General features: G+C 31.4%; 1 protein-coding gene across 1 annotated transcript in view; it reads right to left on the minus strand.

Annotated features, from left to right (window-relative positions):
- The window catches only part of LOC111037299 (protein Wnt-2), a 69,750-nt gene that overhangs the window by 4,367 nt on the left and 44,894 nt on the right, over positions 1–20,489 (minus strand). The window contains exon 3 of the mRNA XM_022319805.1: positions 1,057–1,340. Coding sequence (XP_022175497.1) covers positions 1,057–1,340 — 284 coding nt within the window. The remainder of the gene's footprint in view (positions 1–1,056; positions 1,341–20,489) is intronic.

Genomic DNA, 20,489 nt, shown 5'->3' on the forward strand with positions numbered 1-20,489 from the left:
CTGGTGTTCAATTCAAAACTAACTTATTATTAATTTTAATAAATATATGTATGTACGTATAATACTATATAGTAGGTATACATACTGCAGTTGTTATAGTTTGCGCTATAAAAAGTTTGTTACCTGGGAACGGTCAAAGTTAACTTGTCATCTAGTTCAATTAGTGTCAACCCAGCTTGACTTTGAAGAAAAATACTATTATTATTATTATTGTTTATGTCTTCATAATCGAATCATTTGACATTTTACCTCACCTGTATAGAAATATAGTACTAAAAGTGCATGTATACAATTTTACATGATGGGTCACTCTTTATAGGTTGTCGTACCTTTAACATTAAGGTTATTCAATTCAGTGCAACCTACGAATTAATATTCAGTTCCATTTTGACGATATAATAACTTATTACTTATTAAAATAAGACACGTAACAGTATTTATAAGGTTTGTCTTGTATAAAACAATAGAAACACTAATCCACGACATTGGTGTACCTAAATAGCCTAAACAGAACGCCGTGTGTCCATAATCATTATATTCTTGACAAACATCTTTTTGCTTAAAATGGTTCCTTTAAAATTTAAAAAATGATAAACTATTATATTTTAAATTTTTGTCAAAAAATCAATTTTCGAAATCCGATAATTATTTATTTGTTTAAATATCTTAATGTTAATAATTTATTAAAATATTCGTAGCAGAAATCATATTTGATAACATAAAAACAGTTTAAACAAAATTATATTTTTACAGTGAGGTTATAGTACGGGTGTATAAAATGTAGTCAAAATCGGTCTTTGAAAATCTAAAAACCATCTTATTAATACGATTTTAGATCACCACAAATCATATGAACAAAATTGTTGTACGTAAACAAACTTCGGTACGAAAAACTTTTCTAACAGGTCGAAAACATGCACTCTAATATTGTGTTAACCACGTCGGAATTCTTAAACAGGTCACAGCCAATTAAAGTGATCATGTTGTGATATAAAATCGCCCTTTACCGTGTAATACAATATTGTTGTTATTATTATTATTTTTATTATTGTATACCTTTCTGCCGGCCTTGTTGTTGTGCAAGTTCATCAGACTCCGGGAGTCGCCAGCGTCAGATTCCTGGGCGTCCAGGAACTTTCGGGCGAACCCCATGCCGAAGCCCAAGTCCACACTGCACCCTCCCCATTTCCAAGCGGCCGCCGCCGGTCCGTCTTCCAGGGCACTAGGGTAGTGCGCGTCGCATCCGCAAATGGATATGTTGCCCCTGCTGCACGCGTCCATCAATGCGTACGTCACGCCGGCACTGATCACAGCGTACATGTACGCCGCTTCTCGACTAGCTGCGAACAGACGACAGGCGAAATGAGGATAATAATACAATAATGATATTGATGATTAATAAAAAAAAACGTTAGTGTGTGTGTAAGCCGTACATGTATTAAGTGAAACTTATTTTATAGTTTTTAGTGATATATTACCTATGTATTTTTCTGAACATGGACAATTTCGCAGGAAGGACTTATTGAATGAATTAGTGGGATTTTAGGTTCATGTTCGTGGTACAAAAAATTTATTTATTTGTTTGATTCTTTGTATTTATTTTATACATACTCTCATTTCATTACGAATTGAATTTATACATTATTTTTTTTTTAAAGTTAAAATCAAATTATTATTGCAACTATCTGATGTTGTACCAGTAAGTGTTTTGAACATACTATATTAAGATAATATATTATGATGACCTACAGTCGTTTTGATATTATAATTCTTGTTATATACATGATTATTATATAATTGTTGTACATTTAACTAACTTACAGAGTATATATTAAAACGACGCTTATTCTCATTATTCCTCGCTAATTATTAAATAGATGAATAGAAAAAAATAATGATAATAATCAGATTTACATGATTAATATTTTATTTATTTTTCGTTGTCATGGAAATGTTGTGAGCATAACTTCGTTACACATTTTCAACGTTGTACCTTCCATAAAAAAGTTTCACTTCAATATTATATGGCAACTAAAATACGTACGATGAATAATATTATTTATAAATGAGAAATAAGAAATTTTAATTTTCTAGTGCGCAAGCCGCGTGAGTGTAACAATGCCTGTTATGTCAATAATACGACTTTGGTCGAGGACTTGTCTTTTATATATTACGTTTGAACACTTCGATTTGGTTGCCGGGCTATATTACATAGGAGACATTCATAACGCACCATCTAAAAGTTCACGTAAATTACATGCAACCACAAAGTCTTTAATTTGACTAGTTTAATTGTCTAGTCTTAGAAAATATAACGAAAACGTTTGATATAGTAGTATAGTACGCGACTGAAACACCACGATGGCGTTCGCCAGTTATCAGACGACAATAATCGATAACGCCCAAAAAAGTTCAGTTGACAGAGCCACACAATTTGTGTCACAAATCTAAATAGTTCTATATCAGAGTAGATATATACCTATTGGATATCCAACCCATCGTAGTGAAGTTAGTTGAACTCTTTTCAACTGAGTTAAACACGTGATGTATGACCTTATGTTCACCATGAAACAGTTCATCACCGAGGATATTATCAAAGTTTATACTCGATTTCGGTTTCTCTTGACTTTGTTGAAACCACAATGAGTAAGCTACACCCTTATTCTACCTATGCTCGACGGTTGGATGTATCAGTAGTAATAGATTATTAACTATATATCAAAATATATATTAGAAAAATATAATTCCGTACCTATTGCAGGTAACCACCGTGATCACTTTATTAAGTACAATTTATTTTTGATATATTCTGATATTGTTTGTGCCAGTGAACAAATACATACATATAAAAGAATATGAATGTGTAAATTTAGTTCGTACATTTCATAATAGACATTTTGTTAGCCCAATGCAAATTTGGGAGTCTATGTTCTGGCAATAAACGGGTAGATATTTCGAAAGTACGAAATATTCGTTAACAGTTGGATACAATAATAAGTGTGAGTATTATTTAATACATCATTCATAAAATATTATAATTAAATATAAAATTTTGTGGAAGTTTTTTGTGTTATAAACTTATAACACTGCCAAAACACAGGTTTGCACTTTGAAATAAAATATCCTGTCACTAGTTGTTTACACGTATAATGAATATTATGGTTTGACAAATAAGAAAAAACTGTTTTTTTATTTTTAATTAAACATTGGTGTACTTACATTTTTTTGAAATATTTACATTTCGAAATTGAATTTTCGTTAATTATAATTGGGTTACAGTAAAATGTCTAGTATCTAATATTTTACGTTCAATCGCTTGCGCACTGCATAACTAAAGTAAATGCAATTTATTTCCATTTTCATTAAAGTTATTTTTAAGCACGTTATTTATATTCATAGTACCATGATGAATTGTTTTTGTACTGAGTTTTTTTTTTAATTGAAATGTGTTTGATTTTTTAAATGTAACAAATATTTGTATGGAATTTACATTAGGTACTGTAGGTTAATCGGTCGATCACATTAAACATCGCATCAGCATCAACAACAAAAAAAAATAATTAAAAATGTAAGTACTTCCATTGTGTTATTTTAAATTATAAAATGTATACTAGTGTACTTAAAATATATAACTACAAAGCTATCCATAAAATCAATAATCACCTGGCGTTTTAGACTTATAAAGTCGAAATATCTACTTCCATTAAAATATTAAGCTTTTTATGCAGACACGTTGAATTAAGTATGAATATTTCAGTTACCTAACAATGAGTATCGTGTTCATATATTATTATTTAAATAATCGCTTTTCCTTTGATGTTTTTTATAAAAAAGTTCATCGTTCTCATAGTCTGTATTAATCGATACTACAAAGTTCAAAAATCTTTATAGACGCCGTTTCCAAGGAAACTGCGCTCTGACGATGGACAATTTTGAAAATAAGATTTTAAAATGTATTTACTAGGAGATTATTTTTTGAAATGTACGTGAACTTGGAAAATAAACATAAGAGTGAACAAAATTATATCACTTCTATTCATTACAAAACGTTTGTTTGAGCAAAATTGTAATGCCTTGTATTATCAAGGTGCATTGTATAATGTATTTACTTACAACACCGTGAAACAAGAGTTTCACTATTTCAGATTTCAATACTTTCAGACAAACTAACTCTTTTTCAAAATGCATAAGTAGCTGTAATGTGTAATAACCACATTTTTTTTCGACTATTATTTTATTTCCGTATAATGTCTTCAATGTCAAAGTTTTGAAGTTACGATTAAGCCTGTAGGCTATTTCCCAAAATGTTTGCAACTTTTGCTTAGCAATATTTTAAACAAATATTGTTTTTCTGAAAACCCCTAGCGAAAATTGTCTCTTTAATCCCTTTCTCACAGGTTAGGTACCCGAATTAACAGGAATCCGTAACACTTCTAAAAACCCTTTAAAAATCCAAAACCTCCAAATCCATATACTGACTTAATGATCGTTTTTAAAACACCTAAATCAACCAAAAACTGAATAATTTTTAATTTTACAAATTTCTAGTGATAATCTTGTATGTATTGTTTTTTTAATTAGTTGCTTGATAATAATTATTAACAGAAATAATTTTTCAAAAAATCGTTGATATCAGTTATTTCACACCTCACCAATATATTTCTCGTTACCAACACATTTTAATATTTATAGATTATGCTTCACTTTATTCATTCATTGATTTGCTAGTACCTATTGTCTATCAGTAGCTAATATTTATGGAATTAAATAATATTCTAACGAATATGTTATAATCAAAAAAATGATTTACCTACATAGTTTTCAAATCAAGTTTTTTTTTACTTAATCTTACTTCAGAACTATGCTAAGTGCTAACCCATATTAACACAAAATGTAACAGTTATGGGTACCTAAAAGTTAGTTTGGATTTTTGATTTCTGTGTTAAAACACTTCAATGATTTTGATACCATTATAAGACGAAAGCACGAATCATACCACATGTTTCGTCACGTAATTATACCAAATGTCAACCGTTTTAGGCTGACCCAACGAAAACAACAATCGATCATCAATGTCAGTATACCATATTTAAGTAACCCTTGTTGAATCGTAATAATATTGCAGTATTATACACATAATCTATATAAACATTGTAGATACATTTCATATAATAATGTAATATTTTACAATGAAGTAGCACTTTAGCACTATATAATTTAATAATAGTTATCTATTATACACACGTTATAATAGGTAGTAGTGCCGTATAACAATGATAATATGACATTTCGTGCAGTAATTTTCTAGTTGGACGACAATCAATGTATAAATTACAGGTTATTACGCATCTTATTTTGAATGAAACAATGCTATCCGTGGCCTCAGATTTAAATTGGATTACGCTGCACGATATCGTTACCGTAGTGTCTCAAAGTTTTAAGACAGACACGTGTCCTGGTTAAAATGTGTACAAAAATATAGGTATAAGATGTTTTAATAATACACAATATTATATATAGGAATAAGTTGTACAAAAAAACAAAATATGCAAAACAAAAATATTATTTTGGACTATATACGGATACGACAAGGAAACATCGTAATAATATGGTAGGTATTAACTTTGCATTACAAGGAAATTCGATCCGACCTTTTTATATTTCATGCACGTGACTTTATAAATGTAAGATATCATACCATTACCTAAACTTTGCACGGGAACGGTATCGGATATACATTGTACACGTATAATAATATTATGTAAGCGTGTCTAGCGATGCGAGAAGATTTGTCAACGGCATCACGGTCCGGTGATATCAAAGGTTTGTCCAAGTTGGAAGAACTGATGAATTTCATCCTTGAATAATGATAAAATTAATCTTAAGTTTTCACAAATTTTAAGCTCAAAGAGTTAAATTTTAAGTACACATTACTAATATAGTATTATTTAAAATATTTATATTAGTCTCTAACATTAGACCTTGACTTTATTCTACTTAAACAATACATTGACGACTATAATTTAATTTCTATATATGTTTAAAGTTAAAAGGGGTGGTTTCCACCGTCGATAGGCTCTAGGTCCAACAAGTTCCACGGTTCGCCACTGTCACGGTCGTTTACCAATATAATGTAATTTATGTTTTCGACGATCGGACTAGAAATAATTATAAATTATCAGACTATGCGTATATAATAATATGTATGTATAGGTGCGCACAATGATCAACGAGTATCATATTATTATTATTATTTTCTTCAATACGATTTGAATTTACTCATTGTCTTTAGTCGTTGTTCAGAACTCGTGTGACAGACAACTTACTAATATTTTATTATAACGACGTCGTTCGAAGATGAGAAATATCCCAAAGGTTGCGTTTCGGGAAGTTCAAAAGTTCTACCAATCAAACTCCGAGGTACGTAAAGTAAGAGTTTGTCGTCCGTCATCAGAGACCTCGTGAATCGACGCGTAGTCTGCGTGGCACGTCCTTGAATTTTGATTTTTTACCAAAATTTGCAGTTAAAGACAAAACAACTGCAGGACACATCCAGATCCACGATTAGGTACATGTCGCGTGACCATATAATATTCTTTGCCGGAAGCTCGATTAAAAATTAAAAATCGTATTCAACCGGCAATCAATTATGCGCGAAACTGTCATCAGCATTATAATAAAATGGTTTATAATATATTATTATTATACATATATTTTACACGGTTTCTAATATATATATATGTATATACGGCACGAATTGCCTGACTCGGAATGAGTTGATTTATGGACCCCGACTTCTGAAATATAATACATATAATAAATACGAATAACAACTTCGAGGCGAATGCCGAGTCTACAGATTTATGTGTTCGGACCTCATTATTGTATTATTATTATTATTATTATTATTATTAATATTTGCAAGTGCAAAAGTTCCATCATCAATCAAGAGATTTGAACAAAAGTACGTTTTTTTTTACCGCCGTCAACGTTTTATCGTAACTCTACGGTTGGCTGCGGATTGATCCGTACGACGTGGTGATAATAATAATTAATAATAATAATATCTACTGAGGTTGAACGAGCGGAATTCACTAGTGTATACAGGTACACACACCGTTTTGGCGTGCAGGCATGTTGTAATCGTATTTAGTTGTTGTATTATTACTGGGCTTTTCACGTCCGACGGAATCCGATTGAGAGGGATGAAAAAATTTACCGACTTTGTGGAATCAAGCATCTCACTAATACAAAAGCTGTAGGTACCTATAATGTTATATGAACACTGCGGTACAAATTAATATGCCGTGGAGTGCGATTATTTCTGGAATACTGTCTGCCGAGGAGACGACCTGGCCAAAATTCCTTTTGAGAGCAGAATTCTGAGTTTTTTTTCCATATTACTATATACCGACATCGGGGAGGCCGCCGCCGCGGTCAGCGCGCGCGTCCGATCGATAAAATGGGACACGCCGCCGCGGAAGCAACATTTTACCGCGTAAATACAATATCATCACTGCCCCGCTACGGCAAGATGTCGTCGGTTTTCAAAGTTTTCGGATGCTCCGACGATAAAATATTAAATATTGATTTGGTCTGGTGTGTATAAACACTCATTTTTCGTATTCTGCTCTTATATTCAACTCTTATGACCCCGCACCCACATTAATACCACCGTAGAATTATCGAAGTACGCGCCTTTAATAATGCCCCGGTTATTATGGACTGATTAAATCACCAATAAATACTTTTATGATGTAACCGTTCGCGGTGTTATTATCAGATTTTTTTATTTCCACCAGTCGTTCCACGGGACCTTGCAGAAATTTTTTTTTTACAACATCAATGTGAATACGCAATAATGTTAGAACCGTAAAAAGAATCTAAAAAGTATTTATAGGTTATTCATTATAGCTAGGCGTGGAAATAATATAATTCAAGAAGATTGTTGGTTAATATTCAACCATTTTTTTAAGAAAATACATCTATTTCAGACTACAGCGGTGACTTTGATTCGTAATGTTATTTATAGTTTATAACTTTATAAGGTAAATACTAAATTGATAAGTCATTACATTTATCAATAATTACCCATAAGCTTTAATGTATAATATTCGAACGAAATTCGAATTCTAATTTGTGTTAGTATAGGTACATAGTATAGTATAGTATATAATATATAGACGATACAAATATTATTATGTATACCTATTGATACATTTAATATATCATTGCACCGTAGTAATATGAACCTTCAATAATGAATTTATGAGTCTTATTCCCAAAGGTAATAACCGATTACTCGGTTATGAGTGAGGGGATCTCGTTATCATTTTACCTAATACCGCAATCCTCACATCCCATTAGCCCTTGTACCTCCAAACCAAACACTCGTTGCATAACTGTAATAATTATCGTTTTATTAATATTTAGTAGACGTTATAATCATACAGATGACAATCGGGTGTAAGCCTCACCAAAATATTCGATTAGCTATCCAAAAATAAAAAAAGATTTTTAGTTGTCTGGGATCGAAGCCATCACGGCTCGCGTTGATGTTACAAATAATATTAGTTCTTTCTGAACTGTTGATGGATTTCTGTCTAAAACCCTTAGCGATACGTTACATTTCCAAATATTATTATTTCACGGCGTTTTATACACACGTATTATATTTTAACCGATATCGTCAAAACTGCTCTGCAGTCTGACGGAGGACCCAAAGAATTTTAGCCTTATACGGCTATACCTACAGTTAAACGTGCAATTATCGACACATTTTTGAACCTTTTTTATTATAATAAAATATCGTTCAATTGTTGTTATCACGACTTTTGAGAATTCGACTGACAATTTCGAGAAGACTTAAACAATAGTTTACTTTATACCTATGTCAAGACATCTAAATGTAATATTGTTATCGTCGTATACGATATTTATAAATTATAATGTACTACATTATATGCAGAGTTTTCAGTTGCTTTTTTGGAAAAAATCTTACGATAAATGTATAAAACAACCACAATCTAGCGGTGCTATGTGTTCGATATAAATTATAATATTCAACATGATATTATAACAGAACTCCTGTTCTGCGCTCAAGACGCAACCAAACGTACTGTACTCGGCTGACATTCTGTCTGCCAATATCGCTTTATCGTTATGGAATTTCACGGCGTGCTGATACGATATTTTGATACTTTATTACAGACAATAGAGTTGATGTTGAGAAACAAAACTTAATTTTTTATAGTTATAACAAAAACTAATTATAATATAATAAAGCATCATAATATCCTATCATAATGCTGTTTATTGGACCTCGCCGTTGATTTTCATTTCTATTGACATTTCAGAGACGATGTCTTGTGGTGTAAAATTGGTGCAGTCTAATCGATAGTCGCGGCTACCTATTTTGAGCACGATTCGATAAAAAAAATATACATAGGTATACAAGATATTATACTATACCTATTTACATTTCGTATAATATAAATTTGACCGCGAGTATTGAGCAACAGCTGCTGCAGCTTATAGCTTATCGGAGGGGGGGAGGGGCTATTTTACATTTTAAGTGTGTGCTGAACGTGGGCAAATATTTGCGATCAGTTTCTTGCACACGTAACTTACTTACTGCTCTCCTCACTCTCTCCTCCTCTCTCTCATTCTCGTATTATACACATTTATTCGTTGTCAAAAAGTTTGCTTTTCGACTTCTGTGCCGAGCGCCCTGCAGCGAGGAAAGTATTTGATGTACAAACATCAAGTCAAATTGTACGGAAATTTCCCTGAACGTCAGTGTTTGCCGTATAAGGACGAGGTGCGTTAAAACGTGGTTGAAACATTCACACAACTCGGTACATATAATTTTACTAATAACACATTATGCAGGAAATTCGGTTTATCCAGAATCTATGTAGGTATAATATACCATCATGGGCGTCATTTCACTATTTCAGTTTTTTCTGGGGGAAGCGAGCTTTTTGAAGCACTAATTTTAACATTTAACCGAGCTGTTTAAGATAATAAAATATAATAATTATTAGTAGGTAAATATTCTATCCTCTTCTTTTATAATCCGGATTTCAACTATCGTTCGTATCGACGAATATACGCTTAATGTATAATTTTCAATTTATTAATAGCTAAATTTAGATAATTTCGATTTTCAGACGTTATACCGTAGCTCTTTTATTATGTGCAGAATTATCAATATAATAATAATCAATGGTAATAGCATTAATAGTGATCGCGCCGGTGCGATACTCCACGGTATAGTTGGTATTTGGTAAGATAATACCATAATAATATGAATTATTAATAAAAATGAAAAATTTTAAAATTTACATTCCTATCATAGTAATATGTGCATTCATACATTTATTATAAGTTAATTACTACGGTGTGTTGGAGCGCATTAATGCGGTAAAAGCCAATTTTACAGTGAATATCTTTAAGTTTAATGGTGCCGTCACACCCCCTGCCACCCACGCACAGATGACGCCCTTGTACACCGCACTCTTAACAGAATAAGTACATTCGTCCCGCTGCGAAAGTGTGTACATTGCCGCGCATTGTGCACTTTGTGCGAATTTCCAATTTTATTTTTAAAGTGGTTGGTACCATTTACGGGCCGTTCGATTCAGATGAATATTATATATCCACATAATGTGTATATACATATATTTATCGTAAATGGGACGAGAAAAAAGGTACCGCTTAGACAATATGCTAATTTCAACGTAAACTATATGGTAATTATTATTATTATTATTATTATTATTATTCGCTGGTAAACAAAGGCGGAACTGCGGTTTTAAGATTCCGATTATGTTTTTCAATCGTTATCTAATATACATATTATATACAGTATAAATAGTATAATGTAAATAATAAAATAAAGTGAGAATAATACAAGGTGATTCTCAAAGCATCAACTCACACCCCTTTTTTTTCGTTATTTGATGATGCAGCTATTCAAAATCTTATTTTTGTAATTTTTATATATTCTCGAAGACAACATTTTTGAAAACCTGAGATTTATTCGTACTATTCAAGAGTACCCATTTTTATTTTAAATGATTCAGCCTACGATTTGTCTATGAGTGTCTAGTTTTGAATTATTAAACATTATACCTATATGTATTAAATACTATACATAATATACTTATATACAATACTCACAACATGTACATATCATTTAATATTTATGAAAAAATAGTTAAAGATAAGATATTCGACAATTTCTGAACAATAACTAATAGGATCATGACTAAACAAATATTAAATTTACAAATATTATTTTAATTTTTTATATGGCCTAACCTCGGCTGTTATTGACTTATATTCTTAGTGAATACAATTGAAAAAGTCGGAAACAATAAGTTCAAATTTTGATTCAAATATACAACATTTTCAAAAAAATTATCTGCTGAATAATAGTAAATTAGGTTGGTACTCATTTGAAAAACACATGTTAGTAACGATATAGGACACTCCTTAAATCGTACAAAAAAGTATTGTATTAAAAATTCAAAAAATCAAATTTTGAATAACTGTAATATTGAAGAAAATAATGGGGTCGAGCATGCTTGGTGAATCACTCTGTATAACGTAATACATTTTTATACTTATTGATCACGCGTATATGTGCATTAAATCGGTTTTTTTACAGTTTCCATGAAGCATTTAATATAATATAGTTGGAATAAGGTTTTCTCGGAGTTGCGCATATTGACCCCGGTGAAAAACAATTGAAACGTTTTGTCCTTATGAACTGTATATGTAACAAAAAAAAAAAAATCTGAACTCATCTTGGGCGATGTCTTACCCGCTGCAGCGCTGTACGTAACGCGCTAATATACAGTGCGCCGCAGTCGATGATGCGTCCGACCCATTCGTTTCGGCATCGATATTATCGACTTACAGACAAATAAATAAAATGAGACGAACAAGAGCGGTGTGGTGATCGGCGAGCGAGAGTTAAAGAGAGAGTGAGACACGGAGAAGAGAAAAATAAAATGATTCGGACGGATGTTTAAGCCGAGCAATGCACATAATTAATAGAATATTATGGTTCTCAACGTGCAGGACTGCAGCAGGCTGCACTTATTTGATATTATTGTTGTACATACCTAATATAATTTATAGTAATGCAATAATAACCTTTAACAGAGGACTAATAACACGCGTATACCTCCCCCCTTGGCCACACACACACACACACACATATATTTTATGTACTAACCTACAACTAATAATCTGAGTATATATGTATATGTACTTGGAACTAGAGCCGCTAATGCAATATTAAATAGTATTATCGTGAAAGTCCTACTGTAGATGTCAAGTTTGTAACCAACTTTAACCAGCGACCACAATCGTAATGGACATCGCGGAATTCCCTTATTCCTTGCATAGTTACTTACTATATAGTTATACCGCAGTAGTGCTGCGTACGTACTTATGAGCGACTTTAATCTTTTCATCGTGTAATATTATAAAATGAATAATATGATAATGTAATTATAATTATATTTATGTTGATTCGAAGCGAAAATTCGTGTATAATACTGTACTTAACCAATAATTATTAATTATTATAATTTAAACATTAGGTTATATATGTAAGATATTTAAAAGATTCTAGTCCATCAGCCTTCCCCGAGAGTCCCCGAATGATAAGGTATGGGGTAATATATTTTTTATATCACGAATAACAATTCATTTTTTATTTTATTTCTTTGTTTAAAAAAAAATTATAAATTATTTATAGTAAATAGTTATTGAACTTTTATGATTGGAAGCAATACGTAAATATACTTCTGTTTAAACTTTCGAACATTTCAAATAATCGAATGATTCAAAATTCAAATGGTAAATGATATTTATTTGATAAAAATAATAGCTATAAGTCAGAATAGTTGCCAATTGGTTCTTACTGGTATCAATAATGGTATTGCTAGGGCATAAACCGAAACTTCGGGAACACGCTGCCCATGGGTATTTAGTGTAGAGATGGCCTATCCATTGCTTACTATTTATGTGTATAGGATTTTAATTTTTCATGTACCTACTATAATATACCATTTCGAGTTTATATGGATGAATATACTATACCTATACCGTATATAATTGTATATTTTGAATAACTATTGTGATGTTAAAACTTAAAACAACTTGGGTACTTAATTTTATCGCAGATTTAAATAAACACGTGGAATATATTATTATTAATTTTTGCACTTATACAGTTACACGTACGTCAATATTGGAATACACAAATGGAACATAACAAGAATACAAGAAATAAAAATTTCTCAAATCATACCTAAATTAAAACTTCCCTAGGGACGAGTATTTTCACCCGACGATTCAAACGGCTGTTATAGATATTAACTATTATTATTATTGTTATTTCGTATTGAATAATACAAAAAAATGATTTAGGTAGTGCTTTAAAATTTTAATTGAAAATGCACGTGTCACGTTTACAAATCGTTTAATAATTCGTACAAATTAATCATCATATTATACGATTAAAATCTCTAAAAACAGTTTGTTACAATATTTTGTATGAATAATATGTAAATGTGATTGTTAATGGAGTTTGGTTAAAATATTTCAACAGTAGGTGCGCATAAAAATCATGATTAAATATTTTTTCAACGCTTTTGAAAGTACGGCATAAATTAATTTACATGCGATTAATGGACGTATTCATGAATGCAATTACCAGTGATGTTCCAACATTATTACTATGCCGATATAATATAAAATAAATGCATAAAAGAAACGGCTTTAGGAATTCGCAACCGATGGGTGTAGGTATATATAAATATATTATCATATATATTTATTAGGTATGTTTATTTGCTTTATATAAACCAATATTAGAGCCATATAATATTATAATAGTTGCTCTTGTATGTTTAAATTAATTAATTAATTAATACTTGTGTTTAGGCGTAAACGGAGCTGAATATAGGCTATACAGTTGATGCAATTTAGTCCAGTTGAACATTTTTTGCACAGCAAGTATCGATAAATAACCCAATCATGTCAACTCCATATTATAATATTGTGAATGTGAACAAAGTACATTATAATATTCTGTACACATATTATACTGGTATGATATTGTGTGACGTATATAGCAGACATGTCCTGACATGATTACTATAAACGTTATGATATCGTATATTATTATGTTTGAAAAGTAAGTTGAGCATTTTATTTAGCATTATAACGTCGAAAATGCGTATACAGCTGCATGTTAGTACCTGTCAGATATTACAAATTATTTTGTGCAAACTTCGAATAAATATATACCTAACCGCAAACCGCTCGTTGATCAAAAGTTGATACGCTGTAATAGTACATAAATGTTTATAAGAACATATTCTGTGATCGAAAAACCAAGTATTTATTTTATAATATTATTGTATCATATAATGGTTTTTTTCTATCCTTAACATTGAACAATTATTCTTTTAAGCATTTCTTCGAATACAAAAAACCGTAAATAATGGTTGTAGAATAATACTGCTTGTCATATTATGCTATTATGTGTATACGAATTTATATTATAAAAAATGTTTCACTTTAAATATATTAATAATAAAAATAAGCCGAATGCGAATACAGAGACTGCGCAGATATTGGACACCCACTTCGCTCACCTCCACGCAGGATTTTTTTATATTGGTGTGTTGCGGTGCAGTTATTCAGTCTAAGAACAATGATAAATTATAGCATTCCCTGCTTTAATCGATTTCGAGTGGATTGAAAATGCCCGGTTAAAACCATGGTAGCAATGATACTTGTTGACAGCATATAAAGGGTTGACGGTAGTTTATATTTCTACGCTGGGTGAAACTATTGAAAAAAAAGACCACTTTGTAATAGTAACTATACTTGACGTCCACGAATCACAGGAAAGTACAAAATTGAAAACTCCTTTTCGTAGAAGGAAAATCGATTTCGCATATGAAACCGATCCAACTACCAAAGCCACAACATCAAACATTCAAACATTTATAAACATATATTTTACAAAAAACAATAGTACAGCAGCCATGAGTTAGACCACATAGGTATTCAGTTTTAACTATATTACCTTAAGTAAATCCACAATAAAGTGAATAACTTATAAAGACAATATTATAGTATGTGATATATCATCAAATTGTGGATAATATTAAAATACTTCGAATATTTATCTGAAGTCTGCTTCGTATATATACACATATGTATACATAGAATCGGTTTGTCGATATTGAAACGTAAGGCTCCATATTATTGTAATATGTATACTCAGATCACGATAACTATAACAGAGTTAAAAGCATAAGTGCGTTAAAACGGTTATAATTCGACCGCATCGTGCCGTCCGTAATAATAATGATAATGATAATAATAATAATTGAGACAAAACAAATGGCCTTCTTCCTCTTTTCCTCCGCCCCCTCCCACTCACTCCCCCGACAACACTTTCTCCACCATCCCCCGCATCGTGACGTGTATTATACGTGTTTATTATAATGTAGGTATATATACATTACAGTAATGCCCCGCGTCTTATAACACACGTCCGCGTCGTCTCTTTTTCGATCGGAGACGATAAATTTGGAATTTTATTGCGGCCTAGTTATAATATAGGAGTTATATTATATTATGTGTATTTATATGTACATACGTGTGCGTGCGACCCCGCGGAGAGTATATTATATGTTCCGTAAAGAGAGATAATGATATTATAGCTGCCACTATTGCCCGGCGGTCGGGGTGCGGGGGACGCGCGATGTGTACGTCCAGACTTTCAATTACCGTATAGATAATGAAAAACCAGTTATACACTATATTATGCCATATGTATACAGAGTAATAATAATACACGCGTCGAATGTGTGTAATTGCGTTTTTGTTTTGTTTTTCGTTACTTATCTCTCTCTCTCTCTCACTCTCTCTCTCTTTGTGTGCAAGAGACCGATATTATATTATGATGGTGATGATACGCCGATGATGCCTGCAACTGGAGTGCCTCGCGCGCGTCGCTCTAAGTGCTCTCCGTATACTGTCGTCGTCGTCCAGCCGACTTCCGAGTGCTGCAGTTGTGTTATCATAATATATTTTACATCAGTATAATGTACGATTCGACTCGTGTGTAATGATAATTATAATCCGATTGCCATTATATTATATATTATCACTGTGAGCGTGTGTGGTTTACTAGAGCGGCTTGGAAAACAATTTATATTTCGCGTTTCCTAGTCGGACTCCTGCTGTATCGTAATAACGTATGGTGGTGGTAAGGCGTGATGAGAACCGATGACTGAATGCTATACCCAGGGGCACAGCTTCAACAGTCTCGCCATCGAAATCCTAGGGTGGCCGACGCAAGTGCGCAATCATCAAGCCACCAAGGCGGTGGATATGTACGAAATCGCCCTGGGGAGTCGGTACAAACCCCAGTGGAAACTCAAGCAAGCTCGAACTTCGTCTCCACCTCTTAAGCGATTACGCAATACGATTTAGAAGCACTTTTTAAAAATTATATACACGATAATATTATCTAACATGTTACAGGTTTTTATATTGTACATAATTAAATTTATAAGCGCACCTCCCTTAGAAGGGAGGTCTATTATTTAAAAAAATATACTTGATGCAATGATACTGACGTTATACAGTAATCAATTAAGTTATATTATATTTTGTCAAGTTAATTCAATTAATTACCTATGTTAATGGATTCTGTACTACTCCCACAATCAAGTAACACCTAATTATAAAGATGGATAACATTTATTTTTAGATAACATTTAAGAAAAGGGGAAAGCATCCGCGCACCATGAAACAAAAGAAGCTTTTTTGTTAAAGGTACCAGATAGAAAATGGAAACCCTTCTCTCTACAATAGCAAATAACTTTAATGTTGCGCTTCAACTATTTATTCGGGTATGTATAGAACACCGAAAAATGAATAGCTGCTTGATATCAGCGTTACACGGTTAAGGCTGTCGAAGCTTGCTATCTATTGAAGGGAAACCTGAATGCGATTTCTATTTAGGTACGTGAGTAACGTGACACGGTGGCAATACAATAAGCCGAACGGAAAAATAAAATAAAACCATTTCAACGATAAAATACGACTATACCAAAAAATGATCACGCCTCGTAAAAAAGTTGTATTTGGTAATTTTTTTTTATTTGAAAGAGAAAAACTTTATTCAGGTTGCGGCGGACTCAGAATATTGAATTAACTTAAAGCAACGCCAGAAAAAAAATTATATTAAAAATCTGCAGGTGATAATGCATACCTATATTACCTATATAATATAGGACAACTTCTGAAATTAGAGTTTATGAAATCGGAGTCCAATCAGACTCACATAGTCACATAAGTCTTTATATTTCAAATAAAAAAATAAAAATGATCAAATTCTGACTATTTTATGCATTATGAGGCGTGAGATAATTTCACATTGTGAGGCGTGTTTTTGTACTAAAAATCCGTCAGCTCAAACACCCGTTGTATCTTATCATGTATAATTTTATTTATCTGATTACGGCACATTACTCAAACTCAAAAGACTATTGAGTTTGAGGATTGGATAAATATCGAAATAATAAATAGCTGAAAGACACGGCGCGGAATTATTTGGAATCTTTCTTACTTATCCATACATTTTGAGTAGAAATTCTAAAATAAATTATTCATTTTCTAAGATTCTTAAATACAGAATAATAACTGACCGCCACACAACGATACAAAACGATTAAATTGTTTTGTATTTTTTTTTTAAATTTGTCTTATGATACAAACTTAACTATTTCTATTTTTTACTTTAACCAATTCAATTATTAATAATTTTAGAAATTTATTTTATGAGTTCAAAATATTAGTATAAACAACATAAATCAATTTAAAAATAGAAGTACCTAGGTAATTTTAGAATCTATAATTTCTAATATTATGGTGGTCAATGACTATACTAGATAACCCGGGAGTACCTTTAACCGTTGTAATTATAACATTTTTATGATAATAATATGTATTTATAAAGTAAAACAGATGTTTGAATATTCTTTTTTCAACAAAATATGAACGATTCCGAGTTGAAAAGACCATAAAAATAAAAGATCTAGTTAAATATGAGCAAATATTACAAAACACGAATTATTATCAAAGATACATAACACAGCTGGTATACAGATGTGATCTGCAACAATGTTCATAATTTATATCGATAGTATATTAATACATTTTAATCTGTCTACAGAAGTTAGTGAATAATATGATTTTTTAATGCAACAAACATTGAAACATCGTATCAGCTAAATCAATTATTCATAAATTAAAACGTCTTGATTTTGGGAAACTAATACATTCGATAAAATTAAACGAATAACGTTTTCGTTTGATACCAGATAACATCTTGGCGATTCGTCAGTTTATTTCCACATCCCGATTGTATATTATTTAATTAATGTTAATACTAATTGAATGGTACCTCTAATTTCATCGTTAAACTAATGACCTAGGTATTTGTATTATCATAGTTAATATTTTATTAAACTGTGACGAGTTATGGAACTTTAAAATGTATAACCTTTTTGGACTTCTAATATTTTTGGTTAATACAACACTCTTAAATTGTTTCAGAAATTATATTTTATCAAAAGTAAACTTATTTATGCACATTACATAATGCATTTCAATTAAAATTTACACTCGCTTTATACATAAATGTCACTATAGAATAATTGTACATTTTGCTGTTACACTAACACTTTTATCATAAACTTCCGTTACGTCAGTAATGGGACTTACATTTTTTTTTATGAATTTATAATTTTATACAATGTATAAATGTTTAATAAATGGTTGTGAATATTGTGATGCTCTTAAATTTACGGTCTCGAAGAGTATTACTCATTGAACTTTTTAACCACTGAAATTAAATGACATTTCGAAATCTTGAATATATATACCACAGCCATTAAAACTTATTTAAACTAAGACGACCAAGTTTTGGAATGTATATATGCTGATAGCTACTAGCTAGTAACAACAATTATTATTATTATTGCTATCTAGAGCATGTGTGAGAAAATAAGGATGTAAATTATTTATTTATTTATCAAAACCACGACATAGAATATCAAGTTAAAATGGGCTGTGGAAACTTTTAAGTAAATTATATCATATCAGTGCAAAATAAAAACAATTTTCAGTCGATCTCAAATGGACTAGCATCTTTGAACAACACAGATTTTGGGCTGGCTTTTAAAGTTTTCCAAAAATTACTGAAATCCTCCCAAAATAGAAGCTTTAGATGCTTTTCATTACATTTCCTATATAATAGACATGACATAAATTTAAATACACACAAAAACACACACACATGCACACCTCGTATATAATATGTGTTTTCGCTCTCAACAATACGAAATACTTTGCGGACTGTTTGTTCGGATAACGCCGGCTGTGACTGTCAAACCGACTGCGTTACGATAACGAAATAACGATTTACTGACAAGTAAAATAATATGATTCAATAGAGTATAATATCGTGTCTCTACGTATACTATCTGCGTATATATTATAGCCTACACATACAATATATTACATTATTGTATTATTATATATATATGGCTATTATATTATATTATAGTGTTTGATTTCATACGATATGTAGGTCATTACGTCTGGGGATGGTATAGTTGCGTATAATTATTATATACATATACGTGCATAATGTTATACGTTATTTTAAAAGCCGATCGAATTTTAAGATGACGTCGTCAGATGGAATAAAACAACGATACGACTTTCACGTAAGTTTACCCTCTAAGTGCCTCTTAATGTAATAATAGTAACAATAATAATATTATAGACGTATCTACATAATGTTATATCTAGGTATACTATAAGAATCTCGTTGCACGGTAAGTACAGGGGCATCTCTTTCAGTATTTTCCTCAACAAGACTCTTTTCATCTGAAAATGCACGAGCAAACTATTGCAGTTTTTCAATATAAAAATCCGTTTATTACAATTTCCGTCGGTGTTTCGAATTTCAAAAAAATGCTGTTTTATAAAATATCTGTGATTAAATCTTAGTTTGGGGCTATCACTAAAAGAGGGGGGGAGAGAGGGGGAGCAAAAATAAATAAATGAAAGAAAAATCTAAATGTATTATTATTTATGGTGTATATAATATAATATAATATATTATATACGACTTGGAACCTACTAGTCATAATAATATTAAAATATATCGAATGTTTAAGCGCAGCTTTATAATATGATAAATGGGTGAGTTTTTTTGGTTTTTTGTATTCGTCGGTGTTGGCGGCGAGTGCGTACAGTTTAGTGTCACTTCCTTGTGGACTATACCATCATACGATTGTCCACAATCGGGATTTCATTAGGCGCACGTGTAATCGTAACGTTCGAGCTTTCGTACCCCCCCCCCCCCCCCC

The sequence above is a fragment of the Myzus persicae genome, unplaced genomic scaffold, assembly GCF_001856785.1.
Source record: "Myzus persicae strain clone G006 unplaced genomic scaffold, MPER_G0061.0, whole genome shotgun sequence".
NCBI lineage: Eukaryota > Metazoa > Arthropoda > Insecta > Hemiptera > Aphididae > Myzus > Myzus persicae.